Raw genomic sequence first — 27,765 nt, 5'->3', positions numbered from 1 at the left:
AATTTGTCCCTTTTTTATAGGTTGGCCCAACACAGCCATACTGTCACTGCTAAATGTGTTCTCTCAGTCATTTGTAAATTCACGTGTAGCTACTCAGCATGAATGGCTTCACCGTTTAAGTATGGCAGTCTTTGATCTGACATTCTAGAAGTACTTTGAAGCTTAGGAGGTTGGCATTTTGATTGTTGGGAGGGATATCAATTTTAGTTTGAGTAATCAAAGGAGTTTGTGCTCTCTCAACAGAGAATGTTTTTCTCTGATTAGCGAGGCAGGATTTTGCACCCCTTCCAGATGACTAGCTCAGTATGCACTGGTTCATCTCTGACAATGTAGGAGCAATGAGGGTCATTTAAATAGCTTGCTTTTGCTTAAACTGGTTTTTGATTTTCCCAACTTGCTCACTCAAGTAATAATCTTTGGAAATGATTGAGACCATTTTTCTTTAGATATCTGCTGTAATGCAAGAGTATTGTATATTTTGATTTGATGGGTTGTTTGGCTAATAGTGAAGGTAGTCCTTTTCTGGAGTATTCTGTAGAAGTGGTAAAGTCACAGTCCTGGAGGGATTTAGAAGACATGTAGATGTGGCACTTGGGGACATGGTTTAGTGGTGGACTTGGCAGTGTCAGATTAATGTTTAAACTCAATGACCTTAAAGGCCTTTTCCAACCTAATACCTCTATTGTAAGTATTCTTGTAAGATGACTTTCAGCACCAGAATTTAGGCGTGTACATAATCTTTTTTGGTTCTTTACTTCCCTAAATGCAATTAAGTTTTAGATCAGACCATTGTTTTGTTTTATTTTGTTTTGTTTTGTGGTTTATTTTATTTTTTGTTTGTTTGTTTTGGTTTTTTTTTGTGCCTTAGGAAAGGAAAATAGACTTTTCTTGATAGGTGTAAGAGTATACTGACATGCCAAGAGTAACAGTAAACTAACAAAGAGTCTACTTATTGAAAACAATATAGAAATAATTTGTTTTCTTCCTTTCTGTATTTCAAATACATTGTTTTATCTCTTCTTTTAGCTGCAAGCTTGTGGGGTCCATATAAGGACATATGGCAGACTGTAATGAATGCCATTTGGAAAAGACAACCTGAAGCTGTTCATCGTCTCGATCAAGTTTTAAAGAAGCACAAATCTGACTTCATTTCTCTCTTCAGAAATCCGGTACTGGACTAATGCTCTCTTCTGGAATGAGCTGGAGAGCTGATGATTTACTCTGTCTTATATTGTTGTCTTTCATGCCATTTTAGACCTTATCCATTCTTTTCATGTGACATTTTTACAGTACATAACACAGATGTGTTATACCAGTCTTGTTCTGCTGTAAGAATACAAATAGTATTAAGTGGGAAAAAATAATGCATACATATTATATTGTATCTTCTACAGGATAATTTTATCTATGATGATTTTTTTTTCTCTCATTATTTGAGTGCTATTTGGAAAGGAATAGTAATATTATCTGGTGATCCATCAGTCATGTATTAATTTTTTTTGTTACTCTTGGGTGTCTGAAATAAAGCACAAAGCTATTTTGTCTTTTGGTTTTGCTCATGTTTCAGTCAGATTAACAAACATGCAAAACATGTGAACACACGAATTTAAAAAATACAGAATGTGTCTTGTTCAGAATGCCAGATAATGTGAAAAAACTCCCTGTTTCTTGGCTGGTGGGTCATAAGGTAGTAACTAGAAATATATCTTCTTTCAGTGGTGTAATTTCTCCAATAGTAGATGGCTTTTCAAAATTGAAAGGTCGGAAAATTTAACAATCAGCTGCAGAGTTTCATCAGTATATCTTATCATCTCAGTTTAATGGAAAAAGAATGATGTAGAAAATAGACGGGAGTAACACAACAGTTCTGATTGACAACCCAGATGTCTTTCACTGAGTTGATACCAATTCCTGCTGAGAATTGTATCAAAGTTTACTTTTAAACTAGTATTTTGAGTAAACTAAAAGTCAGCACTGATTGTATAAGATTATTTTTTTAATGTTCTTACAAAGAGACCACTGCTGTCCAAGCATGAAGCATTTTTAGGGTGCCTTTACTATGTCTGTTTAAAAGCACTGCCTTTGTTTTTATGATAACAACTTAATCTGACAGAACTATGTTTGTGAGGAAGGATTAATGTGTAAAGCTTTATTCAGTATTTGATCTTGCCATTTTGAATAACTTGCGATGCTTGTTTCTCTTGCAGCCAAAAAATGTTCAGCAGCATGAGAAAATTCAGAAAGCAAGCACAGAAGGTGTTGCTATCCAGGGTCAGCAGGGAACTAGGCTTTTGCCAGAGCAGCTCATCAGAGAAGCCTTTATCCTCAGTGACCTCTTTGATATTGGAGAGTTGGCAGCTGTTGAGCTCCTACTTGCTGGTGAGAAGGGAAAATATTTAAGATCTGGAGAAATATTGCTTAAATAGGCCCTTCTTATTTAAGTGTACGTTTAAGGTGAAGGCATGATACACTGAAGGCCTTAGCTTCCTAACACAGAATGTTCTTAAAAAGAAATTCTCACTATAATGTCATATGGTAGCAGTGTTCTGAACCCTAATGTTTGTATGCTCAGCTATTGCAAAGGGGAGTATATTCTGAGGAGGTTTTATGATTTACTTTCTGTATCATTGAATTTAAACATAATTAAAACATGATTGAGAATTTTTCCATAAAGCAGTGTAGTAGATACTGATTCTTCAAATTATGTATTTGTTATATATTGCTGCGTGATTCTATAATCTAATAACTGATAAGTAAGAGAAGTGTTCTGGAGAGTGACATATTCTTTGTGTAGAAGATTGATTTTAGAATCGTTAAGTTAAAATTGTTAGTTGTTATTAGTAGCTACTGTTCATTAGCTTGAAAAATTCGTTAAAGAAGTAGATTGCAAGTTTGTCACCTTTGGAAAGCCATCTTCAAGTCAGGCTTACTTTCTATTTTGAACTTGAATTTTCAATGTACTTTCAGATAGAAAATTTAATTTTGAATAAAAGATATTTCTGTGATAATCATCTTGAATTGATTATTAAGATGGATACATATCAGTGGCAAATACCATTTGTTCTAGGATGTATATGGACTAGCACTTAAAAAAATTTTTTTTGTATGTTTTAATAGTTGAATATTAATTTTACCAGTAGCACCCACAATATCTGGGATTTTTTTGAGTGTCTGGAACAAATCAAAGTGATAGTGAATAACCACAGGTATTTTGAATGCGATATTTGTATTTCAATTAGAAATACAAAGAGAGCTCTTATCAAGGCATTTATGTTCAGCTTTCTCTGGCTATTTCTGTGCATTCTCATTCACCAGGAGAACACCAGCAGCCTCACTTTCCTGGCCTTACAAGAGGTCTAGTGGCGGTTCTGTTGTACTGGGATGGAAAAAGATGCATTGCCAATTCACTGCGAACCCTCATCCAGTCACGCCAAGGCAAGACGTGGACATTGGAACTCAGGTCTGTATCAGGGTGATGAGCTGATCACAATTCTTTGTTTTGAGTGCTTTTAGAACTAATTAGACTAAAGGGAATATGTACAGTCTTGAATTTGCTTTTTTTCTCGTAACCTGATGCAACTGCTTTCCTGTTTGTTTCTTAAGCATAATCATTTTTTTGCACGTATTTTTGTTGGATTATAGGGGTATCTATTTTACTTTCAATTCTTTCATGCTACTTCACCTTCTGGCAGTATTTTACTTCAGACACTCTCCCAGTTATTGGTGCTCTAACTAGTGGTGATTGCTCAGTATTTGAGAGCACTGCTGTGTTCTGACTTTCTGTGCATTGTAAAAGGGAATTGTGATCCTGCCTTTACTTAGAAGGGATGTACTATCTACTGGTGAACGTTATATGCTAGTATTTTTTGCCTTGACAAAGAAAGCAGTGCACACTGTTTGTTTCCAAGTTGGGTAAAGAAAGATGAAAAAATGTGTTCTACTGTAAATATAAATTGTGAGTGCATTATCTGGACAATTGCATTTACTAGTAACAAAGCCTGTGAGTTATGTGCATCTTGTATATAATACTTCTTCCTTTTAATAGAAATCTTAACTAGCTGATCCCTGTTGTACTCTCACATTCCACGTTCTTGAACCTACAACTAGCTAAAGACCCTGTATCCATTCAGCATAATGTTTTGAGAGGGCACTGCTTACTGATTAGTGATGCACATTTAGTTGCTCTCTGTATATAATTTATTTGTATGTTTTTTTGTCATCAAATACATTTTATGGGATTCATTATTTTAGACATGTTTGTGACTGGAAAACTATGATTAATTGTTAAATTTATATTCTTTCCCATATAGTCAAGAGTTAATTTCCATGACAACACGCTTTACAGATGACCTAATGGAGCAGGGTTTGACTCAGAAGATCCTTACACTTGTGTCTCACATTGATTTGAACAATGAATTTGATAAACTCCAGAGAGAGCGAGGATTGGGCAGTGAGAAACACCGCAAAGAGGTAAAATTCCCTGAGCATGGATACTCTTCTGTGCTGCTGAACACATTAGGATAGAGTTAGACTGCAAGGAGTCCTTTACTTTTGCACAAAGTCTACTATTGTCTGAGATTACAGGTATTGCCTCACAGCTTGTGCAATATCAGTGTGGGATTCACATTGCTTCCTGCATTTCTATTTTGCTGTTGCTCCCAGATGCTAGGGCATGTCTTATTTTTAGTGAAGAATTGTAACAGTAAAAATCTAAGCCTAATATTTACACTGTGTGTAAATTTCTTCTTTCCTTAATTCTGAAGTCTGTATTTTAAATTATCAGCACTACCATTATCTGCACTATTGACATAAGAAAAGTGAACTAACTCACAAATTATTAAAACTGATTGAAACCAAGTTGGGTCAGGTGAATAATTCTCGTAATAACCCATTTGTGTTAATATGAATGAAAGCATTTCTAATAGTCAAGTGAAAATTGCTTAAAAATACATTGTCATCTTTATAGTTCTTGGACTTAATTGACACTGTGACTATCTGCAGCATAATTTTGCTAGCAGGAAGATTTTAAACATTATTGTTTTAATTTTTTATCTCCTTTCTAATGGGTGATCTGCCTAAAAATCATTCTGTGTGATAATAAATCAATTTGCTTTCAACTGGATAAAGAATTAACCTTACACTTTTGCTATGAATCTAGAAACTGTGGAAAGAGTATCTTTCTCGTTTATCTTAAATTACCTTAATGTACCTTAATTTCGCTCTAAGATTAATTTTTTTGGGGCAAAGGGAAGGCTGACTCTATCTAGGGTAACTGCCAGTGCAGTTGTGTAATTAGAGACAGGGAATGTGCCTTCTGTGTGCTACATTTATAGCTATGTAAATTCTGTGTAGAATGATATCTCTTGACCTCAGCAGGGATACTGGTTTGTGTGTAGTCATAATCCCAGGTATCTACTCACATCTCTCATGAAATATATAGGAATATAAATGCAATTAACAAGCAGAAGTGTCCTTTTTTTAGTTTAGCAAATAAACCAAACATTTTCTGTAGCTGCTGTCTTTAGAGTGATTTTTAGTTTAAGCCAGTCACCATGATTGACTGAGAAGGACAAATTGAACCTGTTCCCAGAATAGGTATATTCACTGGGTTGTTTTTTTTTGTTGTTTGTCTTGTAAAGGTTTCTGATCTCATTAAAGAATGCCGACAGTCCTTGGCTGAAAGTCTCTTTGTCTGGACCTGTCAGTCACCCCTGAGTAAGGATGACACTCTAATCCTCATAAGTTACCTGGAGAAGGTAACAGTGGAAGCCGATGGTTCTTTGGATGGCGTGAACTTGTCTCTTCTCATGGCTCTCCTTTATTGCTTTGATGTCAGTTTTCTGGAACAAGGGGCAGAGGATCGTGAAGGTAATGCTGGCACCATTCCCAGAGCTTACATTGCACAGATGGATAAATGTTGTTTAAGCAGTTTTGTTATTGATCAGTAACAAATTGGCAGGATTTTGCATGTGTTTTCTCACATTTGTTTACTGAGTATTGGTTTTGTGTTTTTGTTGTTGAAGACTTGATGCACCGGCTCCCTCTGCTAGCAGAAAGACAGTACATAGCAACAATCCACACTCGGCTTCAGGAGTCTCAGCCCTGGAAATTACCAGGCCTGCAAGCTACTGTTAGATTAGCCTGGGCACTGACATTGCGAGGAATATCCCAATTTTCTGATGTGACAGGTAAATTACCCTAAAGTTCAGTTGCTGCACATTAGTATTGAGAGCCTGCAAGTGGTGTAAGTCAAAGGATCTATTACCTTTCTGAAGTGTTATTTACTTCCTTAAAACTTTTTCTATGTGAGTTTGGTTGTAGTGAATTGAATTGCTCTGAAATGTACACAGATGTAGAAGTAATTATTTACTAGACAGTAGTAGTGCCTCATTGAAGTGAAAGAGATTTTAACGTAGTGGAAAATTCAAGGATTTAATTTTCAGCTTCAGTATCATTTGAATCTACTTAAAACCAGAATAGATTCTTGTGATTTTTTTACATCTGTAGATGTTCAACCTCAGTATCTTGAGATGATGAATCTATTTATAATTTTTTTTCCTTTCTGGACCTCACAAACCATCTAGCTTTCTACTATGTCAAAATTGAGTCTACTCCAAAATATCTACTAAAGAAAATGCAAACATTATAATTAATGTTAAATTAAAGTTGGTTTGTGATTCTTGGTTGATTGCCTTAGATTTTTTGGGGTAAATGGATATCACTGTAGCATTTATTAAAATAGGAAGTTGAGGTCTTAATTTGCCATTAATTTATCTTTTTTCAGTCTAGTTCTCTTGTACAGTAGAAAAAAACGAGTTGATGGAAGCGTGGGAATTTGCATGTCAGCTGTGTATCCTGAAATATATTTGTTTGGTAGTAGATTGTTATTTACTTCTTCTCCTCTTGTGAATTTTGTTGCCCAGCTCTAGCAGAATTCACTGAGGCAGACGAGGCAATGGCAGAACTAGCAATTGCTGATTATGTTTTCCTGTTCCTGACTGAATCTGTTGTGGCGTCTGAGAATTTCTACCAGGAGGAATTTTACATTCGCAAAATCCATAACCTTGTCACAGACTTCCTTGCACTCATGCCAATGAAAGTAAGTTGTTTGTGTGAATACCACTTACTGAGAAATGTGGGCATCTCTTCTATGTTTCTATTATTTGGATGAGGTAGCACAGAGATTCAGGCGTCATGCTCAGCTTGAGCCCTGCGCTCCAGAAAACTTGTTCGCTTTATAGAAGCCATAATGTTTGGGGTTTGTTTTCCACACTGGAGTAGAATGTGGTTTTTAAACCACTTCAGTGTGCTGAGATTTGCAAAACTAGCTTTTATGGTGGTAGTAGTGTTTGTTTTACATGATTAAAATTTAAATGAATGCTGACATTCCATTTAAGTTTGGGTTTGTTTTTTTTTCGTTTTTCTCCTGCTTTGGCTCAGATTTTCAGTTGGTTGTAGCTAATGCCTGAAGACAGAGAAGGATGTTCATTACAAACAGGATTTTGCAATACAATATATGACAAAATCAGACCATCAACTTACACTCTAGTTTGATATAAGCCAGTACTAGCTGTTTCACAGGAGATTGTTAGTAGGCAATTGAGGTATAGCCCTACAAAGCAACTTTTTGTCTTAAGCCAACCACTACCTATCAGCAGTTATGTCCTCATCTGTTTCTACTGAATCTCAAATTTTAGGTAAAAAGAAATGTCTGTTTTGCAGGATCTTTGTTTTGCTTTGGGTATCTGTGTAACCTCTGTTCAGTTTTACTTAAATCTCTAAGTCAGCATTTTAATTAATTCTTCTGCATAGTTTTAGCATTTATGCTGCTTGCCAGTCATGATTTGAGTAAATCTTCTGGTTGCCTGCATTATATTAGTTCAGAACTTGATAATTTGCTTTAGTACCTCAAATAATTCATTATTTAACTTATCAACAGTTTTTTTCTTGTTCAGTTAGTATACCAATTAACTAGTTTGCTTTGACCCTTTCCACAGTTATTTCTAGTTCTTAATAATTTTTTCTTGTTATTATTTTTAAACTTTTTTCCCGATGAGACACACATTATTTTGCTGCTCATTCTGTTTTACATACTGAAATATATTAGACCATTAACTAGTCTGTATTGACTGTCAACATGTTTTATTTTTTGTATGTTGAATTGGTTGCTTACTTCTGTTTCTTCTTCTTCAATGTCTCCTTAATATTTAACAAGACTTTTAATGTCATGTCTGTTTGCTTTCTGTAAGCCTCTGTTGGGGTCTCATGTCAAAAGCTTTTTGAATTTAAAATTCAATGTCAGCTGTTTTTTGTTTAGTAATTAGCATTTTCAACACAAAGAAGTTTAGGAAGCTGATTAAATTGCTACATAAAAAAAAAAAAATGCTGCTGTTCTTCTTGTTCTTCTCTCTTGTTTTTCCTGTGGTATTTATTGACATGTGATAAAGCTTCTGGCTGAGATGGAGTAACTCCAAAGTTGCATCAGTTCAGACCTTTTCAAGTTATAAAGTAGCTGCAAGTAGAAATAGTCTTTAATGGTGAAGAAAGGTTCAATCCACAGATCTATATACAGGAATCAATATTTTGCATTCATGTTTGCATTTACATTATATGTTTCTTTTCACTCCTTGTGAGTAATGGTCTAGGATTCTTTGAAAGTAAGCTGTCTAGCTTTTAAATTAAAAAGAGGAAAAGGATCCACCTTTTGGATCCACCAAACTATCTGGTGCAGTCAGTTACACAAAGCTCCCATGATATAAGTTCAGGGCTTTTACTATGTGCTGGGGGCTTTGGCAGTAGGGATTGACTACAACTTTCAGTGAAAGCTCTTGGGGGGGAGAGAGGATTGAAAAAATCAAAAATTGAATTTTCTTGTCACGTTCGTGCAAGTACATTTGCTTTCTTAGCTTTAATAGGCCATGTAGACAATTCCATTATTTCTGTTCTGTTTCATTCTTAGCTAAATATAGACCACTGTTTATTTTTCCACTTCATAAATCCTGCAGGTGAAACAGCTGAGAAACCGTGCTGACGAAGATGCTCGCATGATCCACATGAGTATTCAGATGGGTAACGATCCACCTATTTCCCTTCGGAAAGATCTGGAGCATTTAATGCTTCTAGTAAGCCTTATTTTCTTGTAAATTACTGTGACAAATAATGATTGTGACTTTCATTTGTCATCTGAAACTCATGTCTGAATGATACCATATGGTGCTGGATCTTTCCCTTTTGGGATGTATTTTATTTTTCCTTACGTATAGACACTTTTCTATAATTTTTCATATAAAGGAATTAATTTGTTGCCTTGGTTTCTGATGTTAATGCCATGGTTTTTATTATTTTTTAGTAAGCAAATACTGCATTGTTTCTTATGCTTTGAAGGTTTCAGAGGTTTTACTCCACTGTTGACAGTTACTCTGATAAATAATTGAAATGTTTAAATAATTCTCATGCATTGATATATTTGTAGTGAGAGTTTTGGAAGACTATTTTGTATTTGCTGTAGAGTAGGCTCAGTAAGGTGACTCCATCAAGGCTGATGGAATTACAAATTCCCTTATTTCAGTAGAGTTTCGACCATAAGTGTACATTTAAAAGAATGATTTTCTGTCACATTTTTAATAAAATAAAGAAAATCAAAATAAAATAAAATGGAAATAAAAATACTTATATTTGTTTAAATATTAGCTGTTAGGGTTACTTAACTGCACTTTCAGAAAAATCCGTGTTGAAAAACAGATTTGCATACTGAACTGAGGTGTTTTATATTTTCTGGTCATTTAAAAACTTGTATTACTAGTCTTTTCCAAAACTAGTCCTTTAGGTTATAGGGCATTAGCAGAAAAATTTGTAGTGAAATGCTTTCTTAAGCAGCTCAGATAGCTATAGTAAACTTAAATGAAGAAATAAAAATTTGCTCTGAGAAATTTGTATGTTCAGATAGGAGATAAGATTTCTAATTATGATACCAGCTAACTTGTAAAATTAATATATAAAGGTAGGCATATGGTTGTTTAAGGAGAATTGACACTGTTTTTTTAGCAATGATTTAATCCATAACAGTTAAAGAGAAAATTACTAAATTTTCACTGATATGTGCATTTTGAATTTTGCTGACTGTCACTAGTCCCAATACTGTTATTTAGAAGCTGTGATTTTCAGAAAGTTTTAAGAACTGAAGCACCAGCCCTGCGATACTTTGCCTCTCAGATGTGTTTAGCTAATCTAGAAGCAGTGCTTATGTTTGAAGTAATTGTTTTTTTCTTCCTGGAGTTTATACTTTTCTAGCATCTTCCTTTTTCTGACAGATCGCTGAGTTGTATAGGAAAGACCCCTTTAATCTGGAACTTGCCCATGAGTACTGGTGTCCATCGGAGCCCCTGCAGACATCCACCATCATGGGCTCCTACCTTGGAGTAGCTCACCAGCGACCCCCTCAGCGCCAGGTTATCTAGATTTTCTTGAGTAATTACTAGAAACTTAAAACTAAAGTAACAAAAAACCTTCAAGCGACAAATTTTTTGTTATCCTTATTACAGATAACCTCTAAGAAGACCATACCTTTTTTCAATGACTGATTTGCATGTGTCCTGCTCTGCATGGCATGGTTGTTGTTGCTTGCCCTAAAATGAGCTACTGCCAGCCATTTATGGTTGTCAATAAACTTAGCAAGAGTACTAACAAACCTCTGTGAAAATGTTATTTAGGTTTGTTTTGTTACAGTTGCTAAATGGATTCTGATAGTTCTCTTATGTTTTTTGTCTGATGACTTCTACATGCCTTTTTCATGTAACTGAGAAGTTAGATTCCTTAACAATATAAAAACCAAAACTTCATTAACTGCAGTTGATAGAATTTTAGGGGTAAAAAGTCCTAAGAATATTTTAATTATTTAAAGTCCTAAAATTATAGTCCAGAAGAGACCGAACTTAAAATTAGAATGACAAAACAATCTAAGCAGATAAAGCAGACATTCCAAAAACTCTTTGGCTATCTGGGGCACTGTCAGCCCTCAATCCTTTTTGAAGGACTGTGCAGTGCTAGGCAAAACCTTGCACAAGACAAATCAGACACATCCCAAGATCCACCCAGAATACTGGTAACTTAAATTAGGGCCAGGTGCAAGCAAGCCTAAAGTGACCCTGAAAGGAACCACTGTGTTTGTGAGTCTCTGTTCAGGTATATGACAAGCAGACTGAATTCTTTACTAAACTTGCACTGTGAGATGTGCTAATAATACTCCTGTGGAACATTTGGGAGCTGAAGTAAATTTTATCACTAGAAATACAGAATTGCAGAGTTAGTATATTCTGCAGTCACATGAGTTATTTCGTTTAGTTCCTCTTTCAAACATGTCTGACTGAATAGGCCGGTCTACAAAGGAGCTTGTCTACCCTGCTCTCATTATGTTAGAGTCTGTTTTCTGACTTTTACTTCTTAATGTTTTTCTATAATACTCAGATTTTCCCTTTTTTTTTTTTAAACACTGATCTTTATTTGTTCTAGGTTGTCTTGTCAAAGTTTGTTAGGCAAATGGGAGATCTACTTCCTTCCACAATTTACATCCCATACTTGAAAATGCTGCGGGGACTGGCTAGTGGGCCTCAGTGTGCTCATTACTGCTTTAGTTTGCTAAAAGTCAATGGCAGTAGTCATGGTAAGAGAAGTGACACTTCAGCTCTTTCTCAACTCCTTTTCCTTCAAAAAGTGCGAAGATTCATTTGAGATGAATTGTGGCCTCATACTTTTAACATTTCATCATTAGTACAAAGGTGAAATTGGAAGTCTAATTGAAACTGTAATCTGAAAAAAAACGTGACAGATGAGGTAGTTGGATGTCTGAGCACCGTAGCGAGCAAGTCACCTAGTGAAATAATGCTTTTTTTATAAAAAACACCATGTCTTAACACCATAGGAAATGCAGAATGTCAGTGTTGCTTATTATAAAACAAAAAATAAGTAATGTCTTAAAGTTAGCTCTATTTATAAAATATGCAGTGTAACTTTCCTGAGCTTTGTTCAGTTAGAATTTTTTGATACATGTAATACAATAGCACTTTCTCAAAGTAAGAGATGCTGGTCAGTCCTGTGTTTTGCGTTCATTTTGCATTGGTCAAATTACAAAAAATACCCTACTTTGAAGATACAAATAATGCTGCAAAGATTCCAATTCATAAAACAAAAAATTTATTTATACTAATTCCTTGTATTAGCACCTTTCTGTCTCAAAAAAACTATAAACAAGCAAAAGTCCCCAAACATTAATGATTAATTCTGGATACAGTAACTTTCCTTTGAACTTTACTTTTTCCTTTAGATAAGAAAGGTTTCCTTGTAGTTCTAGCTACCCTGCTTTTCACCCTGTGGAAGAGTAGAAAGAAAATCTTGTCACCTGTTTGTCATTTTTCTAGCGGAAAACATCCAAGGAGCAGGTGGCAGTCCTGTCTCCTGGGAGCATTTCTTCCACTCTTTGATGCTTTATCATGAGCACTTAAGGAAAGACTTGCCGAGTGCAGACAGCGTCCAGTACCGTCACCTGCCTCTCCGAGGCATCACACAGAAAGAACAGGATGGATTAATTGCATTTTTACAGCTGACCACTGTTATAGTCAATTGGGTAAGTAACCTTTTATTTGGTTTTCTTTGTTAATACTTTTTTTATCTTGCAAATCATCATCATTCAGCTCTGAAGTTCTCCTTGACCAAAAAAAGTATGTAAGGAAAATTTATCTAGCAATTGTCATTTTATTAATGAACTCCAAAAGTACGGGAAGCATCAGGAGTAACTGTAATGACCAAACACTGAAGGTGTAGGTGAAGCAGAAAGAGATGATGCCTTTTCCTGGGTTGCTGGTATTGCTGATTTTCTTGCTTCTGTGACACTCATGCTGGTAATGGAGAGGTCTTTCAGAAGTGAGGTATATTCACAATAAATCACTATGGAGTAGTAAAGTTCTTTGCCTTTATTTATGAGTTTGAAAAAGCAGAAGTAATAGCTGAATTCTAAAGGAAGTGGTAGAAATTTAGCAAGGAATGTTATCAGCTGTGAAACTTGTCTCCAGGGTTATCATTTAAAATGTCCCCAAACCAAGGGTTTAAAATGATTTGAATTAATTGTCTGGAAGAGAATTCCAGGAGAATAAAATTGCAGTGCATAATTTTGTATTGTGACTTTGTCTGTGTAATTCTGAATAGTGTAGAATTCTGTTCTTAAGTACCCACCAGATTTTGCAGCCTAAAAGTTCTGTGATATAGTGAGATGGCCTTGGTTTTGCTGACACAAACACAAGACAGATCAGTGAAACTAAATGTGTTTTTTAAAAATCATCTTTGGTGGTAATGATAATGGGGTGATCCTGTTTGAGCTTTAATGCCAGCATTGGATATACATGGAGAAAAGTGAACTCTTAAAACTAGTATTTCTTGGTATCATCAAATCATAATCTGGGATGAAGATAAACTTGTTCTAAGGATGAAGGGAATTACCATTTGATGAGGCTAGAGGCTCGTTCCTGTCTAGTGGTTCATCTCAGAGTCTCTAGTGAGCTTACGTGAGTGATGATCCTGTTGTTAGACTAAAACAATTTGATACAAGTTCTTAGAAAACATCCAAATGAAGTGTGAGTTTGTAGAAATATTTAGAGATAGGAGTAAATAGAATGTTTGTAATAGAAATACTCATAAAAGTCCCTCTACCCATGCTTGAAGAAGCTCCTAGAGCGTAAGTACTTAAAGACTAATTCCTTGAATGCGTGTCTACTAAAACAAAGCAGATTGTTATAAGAAGCCTGTATTATCCAAACAATTTTTCTGTGTGGATAGGCACAATTTTAGTACTTGTAAGTATTTATCCTCAGCTTTTTGTTTAACTAAAATGGTTGGCTTTGGAATTGTCTACTATTCTTTTGATATTTTGTGTACTTTCAAGTACAAAACAGAGTCTTTGGTACTGAACCGTGAATTAGAGATTGTAAGACATGAAAAACCTTCAAAGTAATAATCTGCAGTTCTGTTTTCTGTTGACTCTGTAGAGTGAGAATGCTCGCTTGGCTCTTTGTGAGCACCCTCAGTGGACACCAGTAGTGGTCATCCTGGGACTTCTACAGTGCAGCATTCCTCCTATTTTGAAAGCAGAGCTATTAGAAACCCTTACTGCTTTTGGAAGATCTCCTGAAATAGCTGCTTCACTCTGGCAATCCCTGGAATACACACAGGTATCTCAGGATTTTAAGTGCTTAGAACTGTAGAATCCTAGTTTGTTGAAATTGACAGTAGTATCTTTGAAATAGTCCTGCATTTCCTCCTAAATTTTCTTTTTGCCATTGTTGAGTATAATTTTTTCATGTACTTAATGCTTTGAAATGATTTTGAAAATTACAGTATCGCCTCAGAGATGTCATTGGCTGTGTTTATTTTGCATCAATACAGGTTTCCTAATAGTCCTGTTTGAACTGTAATTGCTGCCTTATTTTTGGTTGCTAATAAGAGACCATGACAATAATGACATCTCACCATCTTTGTTTCCTAATTTATGATACTTCTTAAAATATACTGTTGTAAGAGATAGTGAAGGAAATGTCTTTTCCCCTACCCAATATAAGATAAAAATCATTAATGTGAAAACGTGATGCAGATCTTTGAGAACGTAAAGCTGGAAACATACAAATGTCAAACATAATCCAGCCTCCCAGGCAGAAAAATCTTGTCTTTTTATCCTTTACATGGATTTAGAAAACCTCTTCTTAGAATTAAAATGTGATGACTATTTTTTTTTTTCACTCCTGATAAAAATTATGGAGATGCACTTTGATTGTGGGAAACGTGTTGGTCTGTTTTCATTTCTCTTTCTGTTTTGAAGATACTACAAACTGTGAGAAGTCCAGGCCAGAGACAAGCAATTGGTATTGAGGTAAGAGAATCTCTGTTCTTTGGCAGCCTCTCTGATCATCTGCATATGCATTTGGGAAGCACTTGCAGAGGCTGCCTGTCCTTCATGTGTCCATTGGAAACTTTTCTAATAGATGCTGTTGTTTCACTGCTTTGTAATTTACTTTCAGGCCTGCTTGTAATTTCTGGAAAATTTTATCCATTTTTGCATGTAGTTCAGCTTCATACTAGCAACAGAACAGCATCTAAACCCTCAAATTCCTCATGAGCACTTCTTACTAAGTTTTTCCGAAATTGGACTCACTTTTGTTACATCTTAGTGTAGCTCACTTTGTGTCTTAACAACAGTGGTACATAAAAACAAAGTAGGTAAATGTTGAGGCATATCTTCTAGTAGCTCAAAAAGGAATGAATATGTGTTGCTGAACTGAAATAACAGTACTGATGCTTTGCTGCTTTTGCTCTGTTTGCCTTGTACTGTAGACAGAAATGCTGCTAAATTGATTCACTGTGAAGTAATCCACAGTTGATGCTATTACATTATTTCTCACATGTTTCTTCCTCCCCCAAAATTTATGATTTGTCTCCTCCTCTTTTTGCTGTCCTCCTGGGAAGGTTGAATTGAATGAGATTGAGTCCCGATGTGAGGAATATCCTTTAACTCGTGCCTTCTGTCGACTCATCAGCACACTAGTGGAGAGTTCATTCCCAGCTAACTTGGGAGCAGGTCTCCGCCCTCCAGGCTTTGATCCCTATCTCCAGTTCCTCAGGGATTCTGTGTTTCTCCGATTCCGCACAAGAGCTTACCGGAGAGCTGCTGAAAAAGTAAGTTTTGTTTGAAATTATTTTTTTCTTAGGATATAGTTATTGATGTGGCTTATATCTGTTTGAGAAAGCTTTGCAAAAGTAACCTAGAGCACTTGGTAGTGTTTCGATTCTGTAAACAGGTCAACTCATGGGTCAGGATATACTTCAAAGGAGCCTGTATGATGTGTCTTTTAAAACAGAAGTTTATATTCCTAAATTTCAATTTTCTGTGCAGGATCTTGCAAGTCTACTACATGGCTAATGCTTTCTGAACATGACATGCCCAAATCTACAAGTCAGATTTGTCCTTTTCTCAATGTTACATAAAAAATATTTCTGACTTGCTGAACCAAGGAATTTGGCTTTGGTTCTGGATGAAATACTTCTGGATGAAGGCACGTGCTAAACTGTATCCTGGAAGCTGGCTATTCTTGATCTATTCTTAGCTGTGTACCTAACAAAAACTACTTACTGCTTATACTTAAAATATCCTAATATGTATATTGTATAATAGCCTAAAGCAGGTAATAAATCTGTTTCAGTGATCCCTTTTCACTTCAGAAGGAAAGCTTGGGCTTTCAAATGATTTGACATCGTGAAGTTTAGTGTTGTTGGCACGACTATCTAATTTTGAAATGCTAGCCATGATTCTGATCCAGTACATCACTGCACTGTGTGTTGTGTTCTTTGTCATCTTGGTCTTGTTGCTTCAGTGTCAGCCTTAATCTGTGTATGATTTGTTTTCTCATCATCTGCAGTGGGAAGTAGCTGAGGTCGTTCTGGAAGTGTTTTACAAATTATTGCGGGACTATGAACCTCAACTTGAAGACTTTGTGGACCAATATGTGGAGTTACAAGGTTAACTTGTTCATTTGTTCACTGACGAAGAGGATTGTAGCTGTTTTGCTCTGCTGTCTCCATCTTGGGATCTTGTTTAATACTGCAAATAAGCTGGTGGAAAGCTAGACCAAGACTTTAAAATAGGAAGATGTTAAAAAAATTTCATGTAGTATTGAGATCTACATTGTTGACTCAGCAGGTCTTCATGTATACTATTTTCTACTTCTCTGTCTCTGCTAGGAGGATAACTTCTGTCTCTTTAATTTCTGATTTGTTTGAAGAGGAACATTTGACACTTGAACGGCACCTTGGTTTTGGCCTGTTCCTCTGGACTTGTTTGGTCTATATATAAATCACCACTATTTGTAGGGTTAATTTGAAGGGGTCATTGTATTTGAGATAACCTTTACTATTAATATTATTGATATATGAATTATTGAAAGCAGACAGTAGTGCTGTAATTGTGACCTGGAGTAATTTAATTCTGAGCAGCTGTTCTTTAAAAGGCTAAAGTAGATTACGCTTGCCTCATTATAGGAAATCTAGGGCTTATTTGGGCTCTAATTTTTTTTTCTTGAAACAAAGTTTCTTATAATGAATTCCATCATGATGCCTGTAGATTTTGTTGCAGCAGTGCTGTGAGAAGGACTTCAGAGTTGGAAGGCCTCTGTGCCTCATACTTTGATGAAGAATACTTGGCAGCATAACTAGCTCAGAAAATTTGTTAGTTTGTTCCTGTCCTCAGCTAATCCTTCAACTTGTATGGTTATTTGTGGGCTCCATGATACGTTGGAGAAGTGGGTTAATCTAGTTTTGTGTTAGATGCATTTTTCAAACAGATTCAGTGTGGCATGTCTTCTCTGTTGGTGTGTGGTGGAGTGGCACACATGGAATGAATGGAAGAAGGACATTTTTAAAGCTGGTGCCAAAAGAAACCTTTGTACCCTTGTTCTCACCTGTGTGTGATTCTTACTGTTTCCCTGCTTTTATCTACCACAGTTTATGAAGAGCCTAGATAAATTAGAAGCAATAGTCTTCTCCTTTTATTTCATATCATGAAGGTCTTTGAATTTTAGGCTAGTAGTTTCGTTTTTGCATACATTATTACAACAATCATAGGAATTTATCATGGATATTCTCTTTGACTTCTGGAAATACTTTTTCCCTCATTCAGAGTCTTTGTGCAGGTTTGTGGGGGAGTGTAAACTTTTTAGTTTCTTTTTGGTAAGATCTTTTTTGGGGTTAAATTGGAAATTGTGCTATTAGATACTGGAAAGTAATGGTAATTGCCTTTACAACGATTCCCAAACTTTTAAAATTCTTCAATGGCTTCTATATAAATAAAATCTCTGAAGGCTTTGTATAAGGGATGTTGCTTAGAGCCAGAGGGGCTGTTATGTTTTGTAGCTTATGCTAACTTGAGTAATAGAAGGGGTTTTTATTTGAGGTTATATATATATATATTTTTACTCATTCTGTCTTTAGGAGAAGAAATAATAGCATATAAACCACCTGGATTCAATTTGATGTATCATCTGTTGAATGAGTCCCCAATGCTGGAACTTTGCCTTAGTTTGCTAGAAGAAGGGGTTAAGCAGCTTGATACTTATGCTCCATTTCCTGGTATGTGCCTAGAATTCATTTTTCATGTGAAGTCAAAATATATATAGTAAGTAGGATTTAAAGCTAACATTGCATATCTGTAACTTACTGTTGTATCTCTTGCATATAAAAATCATATTTTGGGGAAGCTTTCCTACTGGTAAGCAACTGACCGTTTTTTTTTCTTGGTGCAAGGCTTGATGAATGACATTTATGAATGTAGTCTATTTAGCTTCTCCTTTGTATTTCTCATGTTCTTTGTGCACTGCAGGGAAGAAGCATTTAGAGAAAGCTGTACAGTATTGCCTTGCACTTCTAAACTTGACCCTTCAGAAGGAGAACATTTTTATGGATCTGTTGCGGGAGAGCCACCTTTCCCTTATTGTCACACCACTGGAACAGCTCCTTCAAGGAATCAATCCTCGCACTAAAAAGGCCGATCACGTGGTGAATATTGCTAGGTATGTACAAAGTACTGAGAAGGGAGGAGTTTTGGAGGCATGGAAGTGTTTGGATCCTGGATCCTTTCATTGGTTTCACTAGCCAATGCTCCTCTTCACACAGAGAATCTCATTAATTTCTTTTGGTGAGGGGAGATATCTTGACAGGTGGTATGATCTGTGGTTGTCTAGTGCAATATTGGGATCTGTATTTACAGTTTTTCTTTCTGAATTTCCCCCCTCTCATGATTTCTTTGTCTACCTTATGTTCCATGATTCCCTTGCATATAATTTAATTTTGCCCCAGACTTTAGTTGTCACAGAGTGGGAAAGTTCAATGAATTTGGTTATTGGCCATGTTTTACAGTATTGTCTATTACTTACTGTATTAAATGCCTGCAAGCTGTTGTTTTAACTTCTGCAGCAGTGTTTAATGTAGATATTGTATAAAAAGAATGATAAAAATTCCAGGAAAGATTATTATCCTTACTTAGCCTACTCATCTCTCCCAATGGAGGAGCATTCAGTGTTTTGTATAGAGTGAAATTTTATTTAAAGCTTTAATGTTATCTCATGTAATTTGATTTGTAAATATTTTAGTTCTAAATGTTGTTTAGTTTCTTATCCGTGCATTACCATCTTGAAAAAGTTAAATTTTCAACAATTTCATTGCCATAATCTTGTGTCTTTGAAGATATCTTTACCATGGAAACAGCAATCCTGAACTAGCTTTTGAAAGTGCCAAGATTTTGTGCTGTATTTCTGATAATTCCAACATCCAGATAAAACTAGTTGGTGATTTCACACATGATGAGGTAAGTATCTGTTTCTTTGAATCTGGAAAGAGAAACCAATGGAGAAATACTGGGGCTTCATAATGTTTCTTTTAAGGATAGGTTTCTAGGTCAACTACATTAAAACTATATTTTGTTTTATATATACCCGCATATAAAACATCTTTTACTGTGGCATTGGAAAAACAATTACTTCATTAATTGAAAAAAGCAAAATCATGAATGTTTTCAAGAAGAAAAAGGACAGTGTTCTTTGAGATAGGGAGATCTTTTTGTGACTTTATAGTCTTCAGTCTGTGAGAATAATTTAGCATATGTAACAACAGTAGATTTTTTTTCCTGTTCACTGGCTAATTGCTCACCTGTTCTTAGAACGGCTGTGACTCTTAACTCTTGCTTATTAAGTAGGTTATATAATTTTTGTCTAAAAGTTCTGTCAACTTACATGGAGGGAATTATGAAAAGTATTTGGTTTAGTACTCTTAAAATTTTCTTCATTTTCATCCTTCCATTGTTGAATACAGAGTGTTAGCCAGAAGCTGATGGCTGGATTTGTGGAATGTTTAGACAATGAAGATGCAGAAGAATTAATTAATCCAGATGAGGGTATGTAAAAGGCTTCTTAAAATCACTTAAACAGTTGTCTTTTGCATGGAATGAAATTAATGAACAAAGTGTAAAAACTGTTCTTAAGTCAGGAAACAGTCTTCCTCTGTTTTCTATGGAATTGGACCTTTAACAGAATGAAAAGCACCTGTTTTTTGTTAAAGTATGTCCACAGCATGATGAGCCAACTCCAAACTGAGTCTGTTTTCAGAAGACAAGTATTTAACACTGCTTTGGATATATTATTTACAGCTGTATTAAGAGTAACTTGCAATTTTATTCTTGTATCTCTTTGCAGTAATATAAGTTCATCCCTCAACATTCTTGTATTTAACTTGAAGACACCAAGATTATTCTATTAGATTTATTTTTTACTTCATTAGTCACCATATCTGCTTTTTCTCCTTTTTCTTTTCTTTTTCTAATCAAGAACTGGAGCCGGAGAAGAAGCGAGCACAAATCCATCATGAAACAAGGATCCATATTCTGAATCTCCTTATCACCTCTCTTGAGTGCAGTCCTCCTAGCCTAGCTCTGTATCTCTTGGGATTTGAACTAAAGAAACCTGTCAGCACCACAAATTTGCAAGATCCAGGTATGAAGAGGAGAGGTTGATCTGCCTGTTTATCAGTTCTGCTAACAACACTGAGAATATTTATTGGGAAATTCATGGAGAAAAGCAGTTCCTCTTCAATTAAAGTATAAAACAACAGGCCTTGTCCTCAAAAGTTGCATGAAAAGATATGTTAATACTCAAATGCAGCATTTAAACAACTTTAGGATTTGAGTCTTTGTTTAAGTTGTATTTTGGAAAAGACTTGAAATTAGAATTGTGGGGGAAAATGATAATTTAGAAGGGAAAAATTAATGTATTTTTTATTTAATACAGCGTAGTTGTGTCCCTAGTACAAAGAAGTTGATTTGATGATCCAAGTAGTACCTACATATGACAACATGTGAGCCTACAAAAGATTTTGTTGCTTTTAACTAGTTCTACTTCTTGGCTATTATTCTGTCCTTCCTCAAGCTCCTATTTAAAATTATTTATAGGAAAGAAAACCAGTTTTGTTTTTTAATGTTGTGGAAGAAAACCTTTTAGAACATGTGGGATTTCATTCCAGTGCTAGGAGTATATAAATGCATTAATTATATATATATGACAATGCAAACTTCAGAAATATCACTCCTGCTGCTTTCAGGTTGAATTGGTGAGAGTAATAGTGTGTTACTATGTGTCTTGTTTGCCTCCTCAGTTTCTAATTGGTATTTTACAAAACAGACTGAGCAAGTCCAGCAGGGATGATCAGGGAGCTGGATTACTCAGCCTGTGAGGGGAAGCTGAGGGAAGTCTGGAAACGAGAAAGGCTTTGAGAGAACCTCATAGAAATCTTTGAACACCTGCAAAGACGTAAATGACAGGATAAAACCAGACTCTTCAGAGGCGTGTGGGAGGAGGATGAGAGGCAACAGGCATAAAATGAAACAAGAGAGGCTCAATTTGGATACAGGAGAAGTTTTTTCACCAGAAGATAGTGAAGCAGGTTGGCTATAGAGGTCATGCAGTCTTCATGTTTGGAAGGTTTCAAGACCCAACTGTCTAAAGCCATGAACAATGGTTTGATATCATAGCTAGCAGTAGTTTGGTGTTGAGATGTCATGGTGTCCCTTCCGGTCTGAAATACAACGTTATTTCTCAACTGTTTTAAAGGATGTTTTATATAAATAAGTTTGAACAACATTCAATAATTTGATTTTAGTTTCTTTAAGAAGAATATTTCTCATTATCTTCAGGTTTGTATTGGATGCTATGGTCCAGCAGTTTTTAGTTCTTCCTAGTTCTAAATGAAGAGTAGGTAGGACCTGAGTTTTATTTCTTCAGATATTGTGAAATATCTGAAGTTACATAATACAGGTAACTGATCTGCACCCACACAATTTTACAGGGTATCTATCATATGTTAGGTCAGTGATGAGGAAATCTGTCTCAAGGGTATGAAAGACCTTGCCCACATCTTTCAATTGTCTTGTTAATAACGTGAAGAAATAATGATCGTTAAGACATTTACCTCAAGATAATAATTTCCTGCTAAATTTATGCTAAAGCATAAATTATACATGATCAAACAGAGATTATTTCCCCTATAAGAACTCTGATTATTGACGCTTTTGCTGCTTCAGGACCTCTTTCTAGGTCGATTAAAGAATTAATTGGCTAAAGGAAGAATGCAAAAAGACAGAATTTTGACTTCACTATTAAAATCTATTCCCTATTCCCCATGGTTGCAGTGTTAAGTGCCCTTAGGAGAATTAGTCATACATATAATGGCTGTATTTGTAAAATAAGACAGGAATTTTTTAAAGCTGTTCTTTGAAATTGTCAAATGGCTCTTGGTTTAAAAGTACAAAAGCAAGAATTCAAACTGATTCACTAGCATCTCAAAAGCCTACAGACTAAGTATAAATATTTTCATTAGGATTTTGCTGAAACATGATTCCTCCTTTGATTTTAAGTAATGGTGATAAAACTTTGCCAGAAGTTTTTGCTGCAGCTGTGTGGAGCATTATAGCGTAGCACAGAGTATCTGAACAATTTAGGTTTTGTATTTCTATGTACTTGATCCATATTGGCCATGGAGGAAAGTAAGATCAAGAATGTCAAGTTATATTTCTCTTTTCAGGTGTCTTGGGTTGCCCACGGACTTGCCTTCATGCTATTTTGAACATACTGGAGAAGGGTACTGAAACAAGGAGTGGGCCTACCGCAGTTCGGGAATCTCCCCATCTTGCAGAACTCTGTTACCAGGTATTCAGCATATTTTCTCTTGGCATATCCTAAAAGTACACTCTAAATAAAATTGGCTACTTCTTGGTTGGTGAACACAGATGGTTGTTGACTCTGATAATAGTTTCATTTTTAAAATGAATATGTCAGGTTTTTATATATATTGAACTTTTTCTATTTTACCTTTTTCGCAGCATCACAGAAATCAAAGGATCTGCACTCATGTCAGAAACTTGGAATTAGGATATACATATAAAACTTAACCTAAATATTTTTGGTCAACCTCTAAGTCCATTGCAACGTGTGCCTTTTTTTTTTTTTTTTTTTTTTTTTAATTTTTGAAGTGTAGTATGATAGCAAATAACATAAAATTCCAGCTAAGCCAGTGAAATTCTTTGCTTTATTCTGTAGCCATGAGAGAATGTACAGGGCTGAGAATGAGAGAATGTGTGGCTGAGAGGGTCAGGTGGGGGAGACAGCTGAGTTAGACAGATGTGTGAGGTAGCTGATGCTTGCACACTTGTATCGTGTTGAAAATCCATGGGCTCTAGAAAGGATTTTAAACATTATTAAAAGCAAAAGGCAATTCTGTAGAAACAAGGAAAATTTATTATATTTCCTGTCTTGGTGGACGTACAGTCAGAAAAAGACTTATTTTTAAGTGAGCTGAACAAACAGGCTCATCTATTGCCATGTTGTGAACAAGCAGCCATTGTTGTCATCCACATGCTGGTAGTCCTTTAAGATCATAATTCAACATCTGTTACAAATAGTATGTTCAACTTTGAAGAAAGCTGATGGAAAATTTACTGTAAATACTGGTAATATTGTTTGATCAGTAGAACAGTATTATGCTTCTTTTGATTTGGTGGTTGGTTTATTTTAAAATAAATTCCATTCATGGATGTCTACTGTTTTTGATTGTCAGGTGATCTATCAATTGTGCGCATGCTCTGACACTTCAGGTCCAACTATGAGGTATCTGAGGACCAGTCAGGATTTCTTATTTACTCAGCTGCAGTACTTGCCATTTTCTATCAAAGGTAATTTTTATGCTGTGATAAGATTGTACATGCTTAAAATTCAATGCATTTTTTGACTCCCTAGGAGTGAAAGAAGAAACATAAGCAGCATTATGAAACTGAATTTATTGCAGGCTCTGCTGATCATTTAATTCTGCAAAAATTGAACTCTCCCTACTTAAGAAGTTTAGATTATTAGTGCTGAACTTTTGGAAAAGAATGTTAGCTTTCGAATGCACCAAGTCTCCAGAACCACATCCTAATCTATATTGCAATTATCATTGTAGTTTTGTTAGATTATGCTACAGCAATAAAAAAATGGAAAGTAAGAGTATTATAAAGAACCACGGGAATATAAGGCTGATGGTTGAAACCACCTGTGTTGGCCCTTTCTTTGAATAAAGTACTTTTAAACTAGTGGGTATGTTTTATATTTCAAAACAAGATTTTTCAGGTGCTTAAACTGAATAAATGTACTTTATCAGATGCTTGACCATCACTCTTTTGTTCAATTTCAGTAAACCTAGCATTCAAGTACATGTATCCAACACATATAAAGTGCTTTAGATTATTCTTATATAACTTAGGAATCTAAATTAGATTAATATAGGAAGAGTCTAGGAGACCTGTGTTCCAGTCTCACCAATTTTGATTAAAGCTACAGTTCACTTGGGTAAATGCCTGGTTATTTTCACTGAAATTGTAACTGATTCTGTTGGCTCATGAAGCACTGCATTCTTCACAATGACTGTTCTAACAGTTGGTTGGATCCAGTTTTGTTGTGTATGTGTATATGCTTATTGCATGTATGTGTATGATTTGTTTTCAAAATAACCACATGTTCATTTATTGGCTTTTGTCAGGTCTCTGTCTTTTTGTCTTGTAAACAATTGGTACGCAAATAATAACTAATGACATCTTCTGAAAGCTTTCTCAAGTGAAGAATGCTTTCCTTGGAGTACGTAATATTATTTATGCTCAGTTTTATTATTTTTGCCTTATCCCCGTCCAGAACATGAGATTTCAACACTCAACCAAATGTCTTGGCTAATGAAGACTGCAGCTATAGAAATGCGAGTGACGTCTCTGAACCGCCAGCGCTCCCACACACAGAGACTGCTGCACCTGCTGCTCGATGACATGCCTGTGAAACCATACCTGGGTAAGAGGAACTTATGGTGAGGCTAAATAGGCTGGAATAAATGGAGAATGAGAGACTTCATTTGAATTCTTTTCTTCATAAGCTTATGGCAAATCATTTGTGGTATGGGAAGAAAGATGATGGTGGTTGTAGATTACAAAGTGAAAGAAATCGGGGCATCGTTTTGTTCATTGCTGATAGAAAAATTAAAAACTGTTTATGAGGTAGGAGGGGGAATATAAAAAAAAAAAAATTGTAGACTAATTTGTTTTGAGCTGCCATTCAGAACCATTACAAAATAGAGAAGGTGGAGGGTCTTCTTCCATGGTAAACAGTTTAAGACAAAGTTTCTCAGTTTTAATGTCTGTCACAAGCTGTCAACCCTCTCTCACAGAAGACAGTAGGTACACATCAATTTTGCTTTTAACATTATAACATCACAAACATGATATTTCATCCCAATGTGGGGTAAAATTCACTGTTAAATAAAAAGGCAAGATTTCAGAGTTTTAGAACAGGGTTGAAGTAAATTAAGAAAAATAAGCTCTTTACATGAAGAAAGTAGAATAAATTGAAGGTATTTTAACAGGCTACTGCAGCATGGTGTTTTCCCTTACTTTTATCAGCCTGAACACTCTCTTCGTCCTTGTGATCTGAGGATCTGAGTATGGGAAATTGTGTTCAGATACGCTACTCATTTTATGGTGTCCATCCAACTGCATTATTCATACCAGAGAGTGGGATGTCTATTTAAGCATTTCTAGTATTTTCTGATCTGTATATAATAAATGGATACCTTTTGTCAGATAAGTATTTTTTCATTTGATTAAGAGTTCAAGGCTATATTGTATTAGAAGGGTTTAATGTGAAAGGGTTATTGGTTTATCACTGTGCTCTATCTTTTCACTATTGATAAAGTAGGTCATATTTTTCACTTAGATTTGTTTTTTGTAATTTATTTAGTATGTTTTATTACCTTCAGCTGATGGTGAAGGAGGAATGGAAGATGAAAGTCGATCAGTCAGTGGATTTCTCCACTTCGACACTGCTTCCAAAGGTAACTGTTATGACTGTTGATTATTTATCAGTAAAGTGTATCTGCTCCTTAACAAGCAGGAGGGCCACCTGCAGAAAGGACACTTGGGAAAAGAAAGTAATAGGTGTTCTCAACAGCAGCAGTACATGAAACAATTTGATTTCGTGTGGGGGAAAAAAAAAAGCCTTGATACAGATTGTTGGAGTGAGTGAAAAACACTGAACTGGAAAGGCAGTTTGAAGAGTGTGTTTAGATGAAATGGGAGAGTGGAAGTCTATAAAATTTATTGCTAACAGTAGAAACAGTGACACTGTTGCTAAGGCTGAACATATTTGTATTTTCATAGCAAAGAATGTAAGTCCCACATAAATAAATTTAGATTCTTTGTGGTTTCTGAACAAAAGACTGCAGAGGTTATAATTGAAAACTATTTGAAATTGAAACTGGTTTCATTTAGGATTAAAAATCAGTCTTGTTTTTGCAAATATTGGATGACATGCATGTATAACAGGAGAACTGTACAATATAAGACATCTTAAGAATTTAAAACCTTAAAAAATGTTTTTAAACCTGTTACATAGATTGACCTTTCTGAAGATTTAATGTGTTCTTTTGAAACTTTACACATTAAGCTGAAGATTTAGATTTACAAAGGTAAATTAGACCCTTTTTGTTAATTTTTTGGTTTGCCCTTGATACTTACGAATACAATTTGAATTGACTTGCTTTTCCAGTACGCAGAAAGATCTTAAATATCCTGGATTCAATTAACTTCAGTCAGGACATTCCAGAGCCTTTACAACTGGATTTTTTTGATCGGGCTCAAATTGAGCAAGTCATTACTAATTGTGAGCACAAGAATGCACGTGGACAAGTGGTCTGCAACGTCAAGGTTAGCATTGGTCTTTGTTTTCAAGTTGCATGTGCTATTTTATAACTTAGTAATTAAAAAAAAAAATCAGTGTGTTAACAATGCTTTGAAACTAGCTTTTACATAAAAGGTGTATGTTTCAGGTGACATTTCCTTGGTTGCCAGTACACAACTACCTAGCAATACTTATGTGTACACAATTACATGTGCAACATTGTTGTGTACTGTGGTAGTTCTTGGAGGCTTTACTTAGGATTGTATCACATTGTGATGAGTACTTGACACATGTATTATAAATTGTCCTGAAGAATTTGTGACCCTAAAAAATGAGTAAAACTTGTTAGAATCCCAGTCCATCTGTTGCATCTGTCACTATCTCCTAGATCACTATCTCCTAGGTCACTATCTAGCCATCTCCTAGATTCTTTTAGGAGGTACAAATACATCTCCTTTGTCACTTTTCCTAGTTTTGGCTCAAATACTGTTAATTTTCTTCTTAGTAGCTGGTATAGTATTGTGTTTTGGATTTAGGATGACAGTAATGTTCCTAACACTTTGATGCTTTAGTTGTTCCTAAGCAATATTTACTTAGTGAAGGACTTCTCAGCTTCTCAAACCACCCACCAGTGAGTAGGCTGTGGGCACAGGAAGCTGGGAGGAGACACAGTCAGGACATCTGACCCAAAATTTGACAAAAGTCCATGCCATGTGATATCATGCTCGATGTATAAACTGAGGGGAGAGCTGGCTGTGGGCTGCTGCTCAGGAACTGGCTGGGCAGCAGTTGGCAGGTAGTGAGCAATTGCATTTGTGCATCCCTTGTTTGTAGTATTCTAAATGTTATACTATTCCCTCTGCTTTCCTTTTGTGTCCTATTAAACTGTCTTTAACTCAACCCACAAATTTTATTTTGTTTTTCCCCCAGTTCTCTCCCC

At 35.5% G+C, this 27,765-nt stretch overlaps 1 protein-coding gene across 1 annotated transcript in view; it reads left to right on the top strand.

Annotated features, from left to right (window-relative positions):
- NUP205 (nucleoporin 205) overlaps nucleotides 1–27,765 on the top strand; it is a 45,757-nt gene that overhangs the window by 2,079 nt on the left and 15,913 nt on the right. The window contains exons 2-26 of the mRNA XM_053944065.1: nucleotides 1,027–1,169; nucleotides 2,208–2,379; nucleotides 3,316–3,460; nucleotides 4,311–4,470; nucleotides 5,640–5,868; nucleotides 6,024–6,188; nucleotides 6,924–7,099; nucleotides 9,006–9,122; nucleotides 10,311–10,448; nucleotides 11,509–11,659; nucleotides 12,414–12,619; nucleotides 14,034–14,216; nucleotides 14,861–14,911; nucleotides 15,505–15,714; nucleotides 16,455–16,554; nucleotides 18,022–18,159; nucleotides 18,410–18,599; nucleotides 19,273–19,393; nucleotides 19,897–19,978; nucleotides 20,409–20,573; nucleotides 22,657–22,781; nucleotides 23,689–23,803; nucleotides 24,795–24,944; nucleotides 25,906–25,980; nucleotides 26,694–26,851. Of these exons, the coding sequence (XP_053800040.1) occupies nucleotides 1,027–1,169; nucleotides 2,208–2,379; nucleotides 3,316–3,460; nucleotides 4,311–4,470; nucleotides 5,640–5,868; nucleotides 6,024–6,188; nucleotides 6,924–7,099; nucleotides 9,006–9,122; nucleotides 10,311–10,448; nucleotides 11,509–11,659; nucleotides 12,414–12,619; nucleotides 14,034–14,216; nucleotides 14,861–14,911; nucleotides 15,505–15,714; nucleotides 16,455–16,554; nucleotides 18,022–18,159; nucleotides 18,410–18,599; nucleotides 19,273–19,393; nucleotides 19,897–19,978; nucleotides 20,409–20,573; nucleotides 22,657–22,781; nucleotides 23,689–23,803; nucleotides 24,795–24,944; nucleotides 25,906–25,980; nucleotides 26,694–26,851 (3,665 nt within the window). The remainder of the gene's footprint in view (nucleotides 1–1,026; nucleotides 1,170–2,207; nucleotides 2,380–3,315; nucleotides 3,461–4,310; nucleotides 4,471–5,639; nucleotides 5,869–6,023; nucleotides 6,189–6,923; nucleotides 7,100–9,005; nucleotides 9,123–10,310; nucleotides 10,449–11,508; nucleotides 11,660–12,413; nucleotides 12,620–14,033; nucleotides 14,217–14,860; nucleotides 14,912–15,504; nucleotides 15,715–16,454; nucleotides 16,555–18,021; nucleotides 18,160–18,409; nucleotides 18,600–19,272; nucleotides 19,394–19,896; nucleotides 19,979–20,408; nucleotides 20,574–22,656; nucleotides 22,782–23,688; nucleotides 23,804–24,794; nucleotides 24,945–25,905; nucleotides 25,981–26,693; nucleotides 26,852–27,765) is intronic.

Source organism: Vidua chalybeata, chromosome 5 (assembly GCF_026979565.1).
Source record: "Vidua chalybeata isolate OUT-0048 chromosome 5, bVidCha1 merged haplotype, whole genome shotgun sequence".
NCBI classification, from domain to species: domain Eukaryota; kingdom Metazoa; phylum Chordata; class Aves; order Passeriformes; family Viduidae; genus Vidua; species Vidua chalybeata.
The sequence above is the reverse complement of the archived record's forward strand: the minus strand, read 5'-3'. Positions and strand labels throughout refer to the sequence as shown.